The 12,553-nt window shown below is 63.4% G+C and overlaps 2 protein-coding genes across 2 annotated transcripts in view; one reads left to right on the top strand and one right to left on the bottom strand.

Annotated features, from left to right (window-relative positions):
- Positions 1-243: 243 nt before the first annotated feature.
- The window catches only part of BOP1 (block of proliferation 1), a 15,127-nt gene continuing 2,817 nt past the window's right edge, over positions 244-12,553 (bottom strand). Inside the window, exons 3-16 of the mRNA XM_006830881.1 lie at positions 11,790-11,873; positions 3,001-3,155; positions 2,794-2,911; positions 2,617-2,718; positions 2,274-2,486; positions 2,029-2,190; positions 1,856-1,936; positions 1,690-1,759; positions 1,481-1,613; positions 1,223-1,403; positions 847-1,135; positions 678-762; positions 478-585; positions 244-397 (exon numbers count right to left, since the gene is read on the bottom strand). Of these exons, the coding sequence (XP_006830944.1) occupies positions 244-397; positions 478-585; positions 678-762; positions 847-1,135; positions 1,223-1,403; positions 1,481-1,613; positions 1,690-1,759; positions 1,856-1,936; positions 2,029-2,190; positions 2,274-2,486; positions 2,617-2,718; positions 2,794-2,911; positions 3,001-3,155; positions 11,790-11,873 (1,935 nt within the window). The remainder of the gene's footprint in view (positions 398-477; positions 586-677; positions 763-846; positions 1,136-1,222; positions 1,404-1,480; positions 1,614-1,689; positions 1,760-1,855; positions 1,937-2,028; positions 2,191-2,273; positions 2,487-2,616; positions 2,719-2,793; positions 2,912-3,000; positions 3,156-11,789; positions 11,874-12,553) is intronic.
- On the top strand, positions 4,439-5,781 carry SCXB (scleraxis homolog B (mouse)). Its single transcript, XM_006830775.1, has 2 exons — positions 4,439-5,005; positions 5,743-5,781. Exons 1-2 carry the CDS (start codon positions 4,439-4,441, stop codon positions 5,779-5,781), a joined length of 606 nt encoding a protein of 201 aa, XP_006830838.1.

Here is a 12,553-nt window from a genome sequence, read left to right on the forward strand (position 1 = left end):
CCTGGCCACCAGGACCACCCTTTGGTGGGAAAGGCACCAGAGGGCAAATGGGTTGGAGAACAGTAGTCCCCTCGATTCTTAATAAAGCCATGTGCCCCCAGCAGTGCTGATGGAGGGCTTCTGCTTCTGGGGCCCCAGGGCCTCCAATGCGGACTGAGGGAAGAAGAGTCAGCACACAGGCGAGGAGACAAGAGAGCTGTATTGAGTGAGGGTCCTGAGGTGCTGGAGCGGGGTGGGCAGCTTCTAGGTGAAGAGGCGGAGGGTGCCATCAGCCCCAGACGAGAAGAGCCAGGGCTGGGTTGGGTGGAAGGCCACATCGAGCACCCCCAGGTCTCGGGTTAACGTGTGGCCTTTGAGCACCTTCACAGGTACCAACAGAGGGTTTTGGAGCAGGTCACTGTGGAGAGGAAAGGGGGTTCACAGGGTGGCCGCTCGTACGCCATGCCGTGGGGTGGAGGGGGGCTGGGGGATACTCACTTGTACACCATGCCGTGGCACACAATGATACTGCCATCGTCAGAGCCTGATGCAAACAGTGGGTACCGGGGGTGGAAAGCCACGGCCCTCAGGGCCTTCTTGTGGTGCCTGGGGGGCCGGAGGCGAGGAGTGTGGTCGGTGGGGGGTGTGGGATAGAAAGGCTACTGCCCTGTCCCTGAGAGCACCTTAACCCTCCTCACCTTAGCACTTTGTAAGGCCGTGTAGAGAGATCCAGGTCAAACCAGACCAGCTTGCTGTCGTAGCTTCCACAGATGATGTTGTCACCTAAGGCAAAGTGTGAGGCCTGGGTCCTGAGGGCCCCCGCTGGCCTTTCCCCCACCCCACCCCCCTCCGTCTCTGCAGCCTCACCTGCAGGGTGCACAGCCAGACTGGACACCCATTTGCAATTAGGCATCAGTTTCTTGGTGAGCTCCTGACGCAGCAGGTGGTATATGCGGACACAGCGCTGGGAGGCCACCAGGAGGAAGGGCCGGGACGGGTGGAAGGCTACGCGCTGTACCTGCCCATGGCTGCGGCGGAAGGGGCTCTGGCTGCGGCGTCGGCTCAGCTGGTGGATCAACACCTGTGTGTGTCCTGGAGTGGCCAACACCACAGCCAGGTAGTCCCCACGCCCATGCCAGGCCACCTGTGTCACTGGCTGCAGGGACAGAAGAGATGTGCCAAGTCAGGACGCCTGCTCACTCCCAGTGCCCTCCACAGCCCCCTCCCTGTGCCACCCCCACACCTGGCCATGGCAAATGCGTAACCGCAGGCCTTCCTGACGCTCTTCCTCTGAGACCTCCAGCCACTGGGCAGGCTGCAAGGCTGGTTCCTCAGGACGGCTGAAGGCACCCAACAGCTGGTCAGTGCTACTGGCCATCAGCCGGTCTCCCAGGGCTGGGTTTAGCAGCAGTACAGCGTCCTCTCTGTGGGCCACACAACACTCAGCGAGCTCACTGGCGTCCCTGCTGCCCCGTCCCCTAGCCCCCGAGCCCCCACGCACACGGCCACGGCCACCAGACAAACTTCAGGGTTGGGGTTCCACATGATGCTTCTCACCACAGCCCCCACGGGCACTGTTCTCATACAGCGTGCAGTGGCCACCTCCCAGAGCCGCACTGAGCCATCATCTGAGCCTGGAAAACAAAGACCCTCAGCAAGCAGCGCCCCACATCCCCCACCCTCCTGGGCCACCTCTGACCCTGGGCCCACCTGAAGCCAGCCACTGGCCACCTGGGGCGACACTGAGGCAACGGACCAGATCACTGTGGCCCTTGTAGACCTGCAGAGGGTGGGGGCGGGCAGGCAGTGGTGAGACTGAGCAGCCTCTTGGTGCAGCCCTAACCCACCACCACCCACAGCCTCTGCCAATGCTCACCAGGGCCTGGCACGTGGGGAAGGGCTGCAGGTCCCTCGGCCGAGGCAATTTGGGAATCAGGTCTTCGGGGTCCACGTTGACCTGAGCAGACAGCTTGCCAATGGTCACTGACTGCCCTGGGCCATGCCCACCCGCACATTCCGCCCACCCGCACATTCCGCCCACCCACATACCCTCATCTTGCGCTGCCGAGGACATAGATAAAGATCCAGGCAGCGTTCAAAGCGCTCCTGGATGAAGCGGCTATAAGCAGGTACAGCTCGGAGACTCGGGAACTTGCGTGGCAGAAAGTTGAGCTTCCTCTCACTGGGCTCCTGCTGCTCCCAGACCAAGCGCTGTGGTTACAGGTAGTGATGAGGGGGTTGGCCGGGAGGTCCTCTACCCTCCTCCTGCCCCCCCTCCCCCCAGCCAGGCCCACCTCCTCCTTGTTGAGCAGGTATTCTGGAGGGGGGTTGTATGACTCAGCATGGCCAGGAAGAGCCAGCTTGGGGGCGGGCACATGCATCTTGTGACGTCCCAGGATGGCATTGGGGTCCTCCTGGGCCCACAGGTCATAGTAACTGGGGGTTGGGTCACGGGGCCGACGAGGCTGGATCCATCCCATCTTGATGGCATGTACCATGCGGGAGACCTGGGCACAGGCAGCGGCAGGAGACACGCTTTTGAGGCGTGTATCCCTCAGTGGGTGCTGTTGGGGTATATACTGGGGTAATGGTTGTATTTACTCTGATGGCAAGAGGCCCTATGGGAGCCGCACACACCTTTTCCTTCTCTACAAGTGATGGGATAAAGCTTCGTTTATCGGCAGGACGGTTGCTCACTGGGTGGATCATGATGTCCCCACTGAAGAAGTCCACAGCTGGCTGGGGTGCAAAGCATGCATAAGACCGAGCCCTGTAGGGCATGCCCACCCCCAGAGCTGCTTCCCAGTCACGTACCTCATAAGGGTCAAAGCCCACATCCCCAAATTGGCCCCTCTGCAGCCGATGCACCAGGGCCACCTGCTCATCCGTCAGCCTCACATCCTGGCCCGTTGCCTGGTCCTGCACTGTGCGCCTGGGAATAACCACCCACTTAAGTCACATGGCCCTGTTCCCCGAAGCCCGACCACTCTGCCTGTCTCCAGACCCCTGGCCCAGCCCCACCAGTAGTCCGGGTCATCCATCTTGTCCAGAAATTGGTCAAGCTCATCTCGGGTACGCAGAGGTTTATAGATGCGTCGGCCGTCCAGGTCATAGCCCACATGGGGGAAGTCCGAGTACCACTCCAGTGGCACATTGCCTACGGTGTTCCGGATATCCTGCAGGGCAAGCTGTGTCAGCCAACCCTGACCCTGAGTGTGCCCTCCAGCTGCCCTGGCTCTGACGTGGCACAGCCACCAGAGCTGCCCCCACCCGGCCTCGGAGGCGCCGAGGCTGCACCTTCACATTTTCCACTGTAGGGGTGCCAGCCCCGCGCCTCCCCCGCCGCCAAATTCCTTGGCCAGGGCTCTGGGCAGCCACAAATGAGGTGACCTCATCACCCGTGGGCTCCCTCCCCTGGTGGGGCCCTGAGGCAGTGAAGTGGTAGCCACAGGGCAGGGACACAAGGCTGGAGGTACACCAGGCTGGAGGGGGAGCTGGTGCTGCTCTGTGTTAAAGCAGGTCCTGCCCCTGGCTCCCCTCCGTCCCCAAGCCCTGCCTCTATGGCCCTGTCGCCCCCACACTGCCCCTGGCAGGCTCAACAGCTGCATTCCTGGACACACATTCCTGGTAGAAGCCCCTGCCAGCCACCACCGCCACCACCACTACCACCACCTCACTCCGCCCATCTCTGGAACTGACTCCCAGGCAGCAGCTTCCTGCAACAGTAGCCACGTGGGGGAGGGGTCCAGTAGCCAGCACACAGCTGGGCGACCCCTCCACACCACTCCTCTGCCCCTGCCCTTCCCTCCACATTTCTAGTCAGCCTGAGTCCTCATAGGTAAGGATCCCGTGTCTTTCCCAAAGGGTCTAGGGGTCCAGTGTCTGCCCCCCACCGTTAAGTGACTGCAAGGGCAAGGAGATCAGTTCCGGCAAACAAGGAGGACTGCAAGTGGAGAGGTTAAGTGCAGGACCTAGAACTGCCTTTTCCCTGTGTGACCACTCCACAGCCTGGGCGCCGTTGGGGCATAGGTGAGTTAAGCTAGGGCAGGGCAGCTGAAGGGAAGAAGCCGTTTGACCCCTAGGCCCAACCGAAGCGAATGCAACCCAGACCCTGGGCCCAGTACCACGCTGAAAGGGCCCCCATTTCCTTTGCATCCCCGGGAGACGGATGCTCCAAAGATTTACCCCCTTAGTGAGGCCCGGGGAAGACGGCAGGACAAGGGCTTGCAGGGACGATCCTCCAGGGGATGGGGGCGGGGCTAACGCGGCAGGGGCGGGGCCTGCCCAACCGAGTATAAAGGCCAGACGGCTCTTTCCAGGTCGGGACGCACATGTGTGCGCGGCGCCCGGAGCCGGCCCCGCCCGGCGCTGCGCAGACCCAGGCCCGGGCTGCCTACGAGGGCCCGTGGAGGCAGGAGGCGGCATGCGCGGCGGGCGGCGGCACTGAAGGCTCGGCCCTATGACCTTCGCCATGCTGCGCGCGGCGCCTCCGGGCCGCTACCTGTGCCCCGAGGTCAGCATACTGTCAGAGGACGAGGACAACGGCAGCGAGAGCTCAGGCTCGGACGAGAAGCCCTGCCGTGTGCACGCGGCGCGCTGCGGCCTCCAGGGCGCCCGCCGGCGGCCCGGGGGCCGGCGGGCTGGGAGCGGCCCGGGACCTGGAGGGCGCCCAGGCCGGGAGCCCAGGCAGAGGCACACGGCGAATGCGCGCGAGCGGGACCGCACCAACAGCGTCAATACAGCCTTCACAGCGCTGCGCACGCTCATCCCCACGGAGCCCGCCGACCGCAAGCTCTCCAAGATCGAGACACTGCGCTTGGCCTCCAGCTACATCTCGCACCTGGGCAACGTGCTGCTGGTGGGAGAGGCCTGTGGCGATGGGCAGCCATGCCACTCGGGGCCTGCGTTCTACCACCCGGCGCGTGCGGGAAGTCCACCGCCGGCGGCACCACCGCCGTCCCGGGACAGCGAGAACGCGCAGCCCAAGCAGATCTGCACCTTCTGCCTCAGCAACCAGAGAAAGCTGGTGAGCTCCAGAGGCCCTTCCCCACCCACCCGGCCTGACTTCAGGAACCTCAGGCCTGAGAAAGGAAAGGACAGAGCAGGAGGCAGGGACGACACAGAGGGGGCCACCCAAGGCCAGGCAGGAGTCTGGGGGAAGGCAAGGAGGCAGGACCAGGATGGGTTCTAGCAGCCCTGATCCCCCACCCTGCCCCCACAGGAAAGCCGTGGAGGGGCCTTAGGGTTACTGCACAGCTCAGAACTGCAGACCCACCTGGCACCTGCTGACCTTCCACCGCCACCTCCAGGCTCCAGGCCTTCAGGACTCTTAGGGTTCCCGGCTCAGACACCTGGGGCCCCTCCTGCTGCCAGGAGGCTGCTTAAAGGGGGTCAGGGGGCAGGTGGGGACAGGCCTCGACAACACTGTGCCCTGTGATTTACAGCCCTGCTGTACTTGGTGGCACCGGAAAGGCCGGGTGAGTGGGAAGAAAATACAGCCCGGCTTTCTCCAATCCCCATTTCCTCTCCAGACGGCTCTGAGCCTGGGCTCCTGGGGCTTGAACATCTGGGAAATTTAATTTTATGTTAGGCTGTGCAAAGCGCTCCACACTGGGAACACTAGCGCGAACTTGCAAAGGGTACCCTAAGCACCCACACCCCAGAAAGCAGCACCCAGTGGGAAGAGCTGAGGGAGGGCCACAGAGCGGGGTCGACCTGGGGGGCCTGGGACCGCCTGCCTGACGCTCCCCCCACCCTCTGCAGAGCAAAGAACGGGACAGAAAGATGGCGATTCGGAGCTAGAGATGCCCAGCCAGCTCAGAGGTGCCTGCTGGGGGGGGCCGAGCCAGGACGGCCCCTGTGGACCCTCTGAAGGACCTCCGCCAATGCCCGGCTGGCTGAGGCAAGGACAGAGGGCGGCCAAGTCAGCCAGGCCCAGCTGGAGTGGGGCTGGCTGACAGACAGCGGCAGCAGCGGGCATGGGGTTCGAGCCCAGCCCACACCCACGCCACCTGCTGCCATCCTACCTTGGTTTTCTTCTTCTGGATCACTATGTGCTTTGATATGATAATATAAAGTCTGGAAATTTTGTAAAATTAAAAACAAAACTGTATCTTCCAGATGTGGGGGGTTGCTGTGTTCTCCTAAGCGTCTCCAGCAAGAGGGATGGGGGACATGACCAGTCCACTCCAAGAGCTACTGCAAGCAGAGGGCCAGCGGGGCCACCCTGAGGAGACCTGGGAGCAGAGAGGCCCACGCAGCACCCCCCTGCCCACTGCACACAAGGGAGGGCCACTGAAGGCTGGGGAGGGCCGAGGCGCCCCAGGACCCACCTGGTACACAGCCCAAGCGGTGTGTTTGTGCTCCATGTTGGTAGCCAGCCCTCAGCAGAGGAACAGGGAGGCTGGGTACACACCGGCGCCCCTCAACCTCTATCCCACCCAGGCGCGCTAAAGCACTTTCTAGACCAGGGGTCTGTCCCTATAGCTAACCCAAAACCAGAACCTTTACTCATCTTAGTCACCTCCCCACTGAGCCAGGCCTGGGCCCATCCTTCCCAGTCCCCAGTCCAGCATGTCAGGAGCAAGGAGAGGTGAGTGTCTACCTCAGGGCAAGGAGGGACAGGTGGCCCACGCAGAGGCTGCTCCACACTGTCTGCCTGGGTCACCATGCAAATCCTACAGGTGACAATTATAGATCAGTGCAGGGAGCTCCACGAGGCACAATGAAGAAGCAAGAGGACAGTCAGCCCTCACGGTGACCCCTCGAGCCCAGGCAGCGAAGCCTGACTTCCCAGCAGGTGGGTGGAAAGAAGCAAGCAGGCAAGCACCAGGTGTGGGACCGCCACTGTTCCCAATGTGGCTAGCAGCCCAGGCCAAGCCCTCAGCAGCCCCTCTGGCTCCCAGACCTACCAGTTCAGAACACACACAGGCTGAACCCTGGTCCAACACGAGTGCCCACCCCCTGCGACCCACTCCTCTGCCGAGATGGGGCTCCAGGGATACGCGAGGCAGGAAGTGGTGGTGTCATTTTGGAGGAAATTCTCAAAGCCAGAGCCATTAAGGGCTGGGGCTGTGTCCAATCGAACAGAAATAGAACAGGACAAAACCCTAATGGCTGCCTCAATCCGGAGAGAAACCTAACCCCAAATTTCCTCTCCCTAATCCAGCAGGAGCCCACAGCTGGGGTGGGGGTGGGGGTGGCAGTGGGGGACTGCCCTAGCCTCCTGGACCCCAGGCCCGGGGCAGCTGGGGGCTGAAGTGGAGGGTCTGTCCCAGCCTCCCCAGGAGCCCCCACCCCCCATCCATAAGTTAGGGTGCTTAGGACCCCACCCCCGGCCCCAGGAACCCGAGAAGACAACGGCCAATGAACAACTACCTCGGAGCACAGATACACAACAGACACCATGCCATGCATCAGTGTCTCCTGAGGGCACCAAGTCAGGTGCAGACCTGAGGATGCTCTAGCCAGGGCAGGGAGAGATAGTGACCATCAACCTGAGGGTCCAGCTCAGGTATGAGGAGCTGCAGGGAGTCGTGGTACTGAAGTGGCACTGAGGACTGTGATGCTGGGGCCCCCCTCTCCCCTCTACACACGCCATCCCAGCAAGTAGGGGGAAGCCTTCGGGTTTAGAAACCTTTCCAGGTACAAAAAGGAGGAATCAAGACACAGCCAGGCCTGGGCCAGGGGCAGTCCCCTGGGGTTCTATGGCCAGTCAGGACTGTGCTGCAATGGCCCGTGGCTCCAAAGCAGCAGCAGCTTGGCAGGCCCTGGCGAGCGGGCGAGCGGGCGGGCGGGCAGCCCAAAGCTCCCGGTGGCGAAGCTGAGATCCCAGCAGCCAGCAGGAGAGAGAGAGAGAGAGGGAGGGAGGGGGTGGGAGAGGAGCTCTGTTACCCTGCACCATACCAAAACTCAAAACCTGGGACAGGGGTGCCCCAATGCCCGAGTGTCCACGCGCAGTGAGCAGCCACTGGCAATGGATGGCAGGTGCTGCTCAGCCCAACATAGGGCACAGATGGCAGCCTTCAGGCCCACTGTGCTCACGCCCCAGAGGGGGCCAGGGTGGGGGCCACTAGCCGCCAGGCTGAGCTGGAAACGCTCTCGGCTTCAGCTGTCAGCTCCCTGTCCCCGGCAGGGAATGAGCTGCTGGCCGCACCACATGATTCATCACCAGCCGCCTGCGCCCAGACCAGCACCCCCGCCCTGCTCGGCACCTGCGGCTGCCAGGAAACACATGTGACCCCCTGGGTGAATGGGCCCAGGACCCCCACTAAGGGCAGGCACTGCTCTCTGGTACCCCAAGCCCAGGATCCAGCCGACCCAGGACCGGCTGCCCTCTTGGGGGCCACCACTAGGACAGAGCTCCGGGGATGCGGCCAGGGTCCCCCACTGCCCACCGCCGCACGCCCCACCAGACAGAACCGGACACAGGCCAGCGACTGGCTGATGTGTCGGCTGGGGTTTTTCCGCTCTCCCTCTCGATGCGCTGCCTCCCCTCCCCCTCCCCAAAGTGGCTGCAGCTGTCAGGACCAGATTGGAAGTGCAGGTACGCCTGGCCGGCTGCCCGCCCCCGGTGTCTGTCTGCAAGAGAGGAAGCCGGCCCACCTCTGGAATCCTTCACTCTCTCCTCGTTCCCACTCCCCACCTGTCCCCAGGGAGTGTGGGGTCAGCCGCCCTTGCTGGTCCCGCTCTCCCTGCCCCTCTCCGATTACAATGCCGGCAGTGTTCCTGCCTCCCCCACTGCACGCGGCCCGGGTCTCCCAGCGCCACTCGGCCTTCCTGTGCCTCAACTGCTCCTCCCGAGCCCCTTCATCTCTGTCAGACCCACCTGTGGCCCAAGAGACTGAGGGTTCAGCGTCTCCCTGCTCCTCCTTCCCCTACACCCATCACTGCCATCTGCCCCTCCTCAGGCACACACACAGGGAATTGCTCCATGTTTGGGTGCTCCAGAGGTTGCCTCTGAAGGTGCCCTTAGCTCTGAGCTTCACTCACACTTAAACCGACCCGTGGGCCCTAACAAGCACATCCCACCTTCCTCACAGATCGTCCTTGCTCCCATCACCTGAGTTTTCCTGCCCCACACTGGTGTCCCTAGGGACTGGGGGGCTGCACCTGCCCCTCCCTCACACTGACCCCACCATCTGCCTACTACTCCTCCCAGCCAGGGCGATATATGGCATGAGGAGCAGCTGGCCTGGGCAGGCCCAGTGACCATGCGGGCACATCCTGGCTTGTCCCACAGCCGGGAGCAGAGGACAGGCAAAGCTCTGGGCCAGCGGATCCCTGGCTGGCCTAGGGCCTCAATGCCCATGCTCCAGGTGCGGGGGCCAGGCAGGTGGCCTCAGCCCCCAGGCCCATCCTGCTAGGGGAAGGGACAGGTCCCAGACACCAGGGGGCTTGGCAGGGCCAGCATCCTCATGGGGCGGGGAGAGTACTGCAGGGCGGACAGGGCAGTTTCAGGCCCCAGAGGCAGCAGGGTTGAGCCGGCGCTTCACAAACAGCGGGGAGGGCGGCTGCTCCCTCACTCAGAAACCTGAGCCATCGGCTCGGCTGCCAGAGCCCAGCTCCCAGCCCCGCTCCCAGCCGGCCTGCGGCCAGGCGGGCGGGCGGGGCGCAGGAGGGGCCGCCAGCACGGAGGCAGCTGCCGTTCAGTAGCTGGGAGAAGCCATTAACGGCGCTTGGCCCAAGAGCAGAGGGGATGGCGGGCTCTGGATGCAGACAGGCCGTCCCTCCCTGTGGGCTCCCAAGTTACAGCTCAGCCAGTCTGGGGGGCCTGCAGGCCAGTCAGCCGAGCCGTATCCCTGTGACCCTAGCCCTGACCCCACCCTGCTTCCTCAGCATGTGTCCACAGGCCACCAGGGTCAGCCTCAGTTTCTCTCAGCTGTTTCACACAAGAGTGGGAAGGATTGCTGCTAAAAAGGCGGCTGCTCTGGCCCGCCCCTTGCCCACCTCCCTGGGGGTCCCAGCAGAGGATGAGATCACGTCTGTGAAGCGCGCCACAGTGTGGGGAGGCGTGGGGTGGACGTGGAGGGGGGGGCCAGGCAGGCGGACGACCGGCGCGGGCCTGCTCCCACAGGGTTGCCTTGCTCCATTTGGGAGCCCCTCCCTCACCTGCCTGCTCAACCCGAGTGGGGGGGTGGGGGGAGCAGTATGAGTTTGGGGGATGTGAAGAACTGGTCAATGTCAGTGCCGGGGGGTCCGCCAGCTTGAGATCTCAAAGCCCCGCCACCCCCAGGTCCCTTCGACCACTCAGAGCCAGGGTAGTGAAAAGGAGGGCAGAAGAAGGTGGCCGAGGGCCCCCCCACCCGGAATCCCAGCTGAGTTCCCCTCTGCTCATTTCTTCCCCAGGACCCCCCACATCTCTGTGCAGGGCCCATACCTGGTGACCTCCAGAGGGTGGGAGGGAGCCTGGTACCCCCAGCCAGTCACAACCACCACCGAACGAGCTAGGTTTCTAGCCAGCTGTGCCAGGGACTGTAGTGAAGCCAGGTGGAGAGTAAGGGTCCTCCGGCACCGTGGCCAACACCCACCAAGAGCACAGTCTTCAACCGCAGGAGGAGAGGTGCCCCCAGCAGAGGAACTCTGGCAGCATCCCAGGGGTTTGGTGGAAAGACTGGGTCCCGATCCCCACGCTCACAGACTTGGGCAGCAGCTGTGAGGCCCTGGCCTGACTCCTGAAAGCTGAGCTCTGCCGCCCCCTCGAGCCGCCGGCCGGCTGTGCTGGCAGGAACCAGGGGGTGGGGGTGGGGGGGTTACCACAGCACGTCACTCAGTCCCAGCGCCATATGGGATAGTCATCGCAGGAGGAAGTGCCCCGCCCCCACCGCTTCCTTTGCTGGGCAGGCTGCCCACCACACACCCCCTGCAGCGCCGCCCAAGGCCTGCCCCAGGACTCCGCTCAAGGGCTGGGAGCTGCCCCCGCCTCCCTCCGCTGAGGGGCATTCACCGGTGGCTTCTCACACACCAAATCTAAGAGAGCGGCCGACAGGATGTGGCTGCCGACAGCCAGGGCCCCTGGGAAGGGGGAAGGGGAGACGGGCGGGGGCCGCGCTGCGCCCCTCGCCGCACGCCCGCCGTTCCCGGCCAGGAAACCAATTTATTTTGTTTTGTCTCTGTTCTCTGAACGCACAGCAGAGCCCAGAGCGGGCAGAGAGCCAGGCCTTGGAGCCACTGCCAAAAACCAGCGAAGGGGGGCCATGCATGGAGGGGGCGCATCCCCAGGGCCACAGCAGGGCCTCTCCAGGTAGGCAAGAGGGTTCCGGAGGAAAGGGCCCTACCCAACAAACCCCACACTAGAACAGCCCCTGACCCACTGCAGGCCCAGGAGTGCCTGGTACCGGCGGGCAGCAGAGCCTATAACCACCAAGGCTGTACCTGGGGGCTCTATCCACAAGGGGCAGCCCAGGTCCAGATGGTGAGGGAAGACACCTCAGGAAGAGCGCTCTGGAGTCACCCACACCCCCAGGACCTCCAATCCGCCCATGGTAGGCCTCAGCCTAGCCCACAGATCAACAGTTGGGCCTGCCAGGCAACCCTGGGTACATGGGGGCTAACACAAGGGAGCCTCTTGGACAGGGTCCCAGCAGAGGCTGGCTGAGTGCAGCCCAAGCCACCCAGAGCACCCAGCATAGCCCCCGGCCTGGCCCCACAACTGCACCCCCACCTTCCCAGGCACCACCAGTCATGTGTCCCAGACCCCAAATTGAAACTCCAGAAGGGTGCGGCCCTGAGCCAGAACGCCCACTTGGGCTGCTACAGCCTTGGCAGCCCCCACCCTCCATCCGTCCAGTCCCCCAGCAGAAGGCCCCCACCTCCTCATCAGAGCTGTCCTCTGCATACTCGTCCTCAGCCAGTGTGGTCTGCATTTCCTCCATCCTCGGGAAAGGGGTCCCAGCCTGCAGAAGACAGTTGTGTGGGGATGTGGGGCACAGACCCAGCTCCTAGCACCTCAATCCAGGTGAGGTTAGCTCCAACCTAACCACAGGGAGCCTCTGGGGCAGGTGCGGTCGGAGCCACTACTGCGCAGGGCCCCCCTGGGACACTGACATTGTTCCATCTGCCCCCATCCACACATGTGGGGCTGACCCTGCCAGGCGGCAGAGGCCACAGCCCGGTCACTCTGTCCTGTAACTGAGCCCCCCTTCCTGTCCTCCCACACACAAGCCGGTAACGTGAAAGCTGGTGTCAAAGCCCCCACGCTCCCCCTCACACTCTGGGCTCAGACCCAGCAGGGCTGATCAGAGCCTATGTGCAAAGCAACCCCCACCTGGGCCATCCCACCTGGGCAAGACTTTGACCAACATTCCAACCCTGTTGGGCAGGTGTTCCCACACATGCACGCATGCCCCAAATGCGTACTGGGGGTTCTCACACGCTGACCTAGAAAACCAATTTCCTAGGTTCTCAGACCAGCAGGACTGATGGCAAGGCAGCTCTTTCCCACCCCCAGGCCAGAAAGCACTGGTGGCTCTCCAACCTGGCAGAGCCCCTCCCGCCCTGGACACTGCCCTGTTCCCCTGTATACTCAGAGCCCCTCCCGCCCTGGACACTGCCCTGTTCCCCTGTATACTCAGAG

Source organism: Chrysochloris asiatica, unplaced genomic scaffold (genome assembly GCF_000296735.1).
Source record: "Chrysochloris asiatica unplaced genomic scaffold, ChrAsi1.0 scaffold00001, whole genome shotgun sequence".
NCBI classification, from domain to species: Eukaryota; Metazoa; Chordata; class Mammalia; order Afrosoricida; family Chrysochloridae; genus Chrysochloris; species Chrysochloris asiatica.

What these genes read in the sequence shown, in the direction of transcription:
- SCXB (XM_006830775.1), top strand. Translation starts at nt 4,439, where the DNA reads ATGACCTTCGCCATGCTGCGCGCGGCGCCTCCGGGCCGCTACCTGTGC. An exon ending in TCAGCAACCAGAGAAAGCTG is followed by an intron (nt 5,006 to 5,742) that starts GTGAGCTCCAGA and finishes CACCCTCTGCAG; the next exon opens with AGCAAAGAACGGGACAGAAA.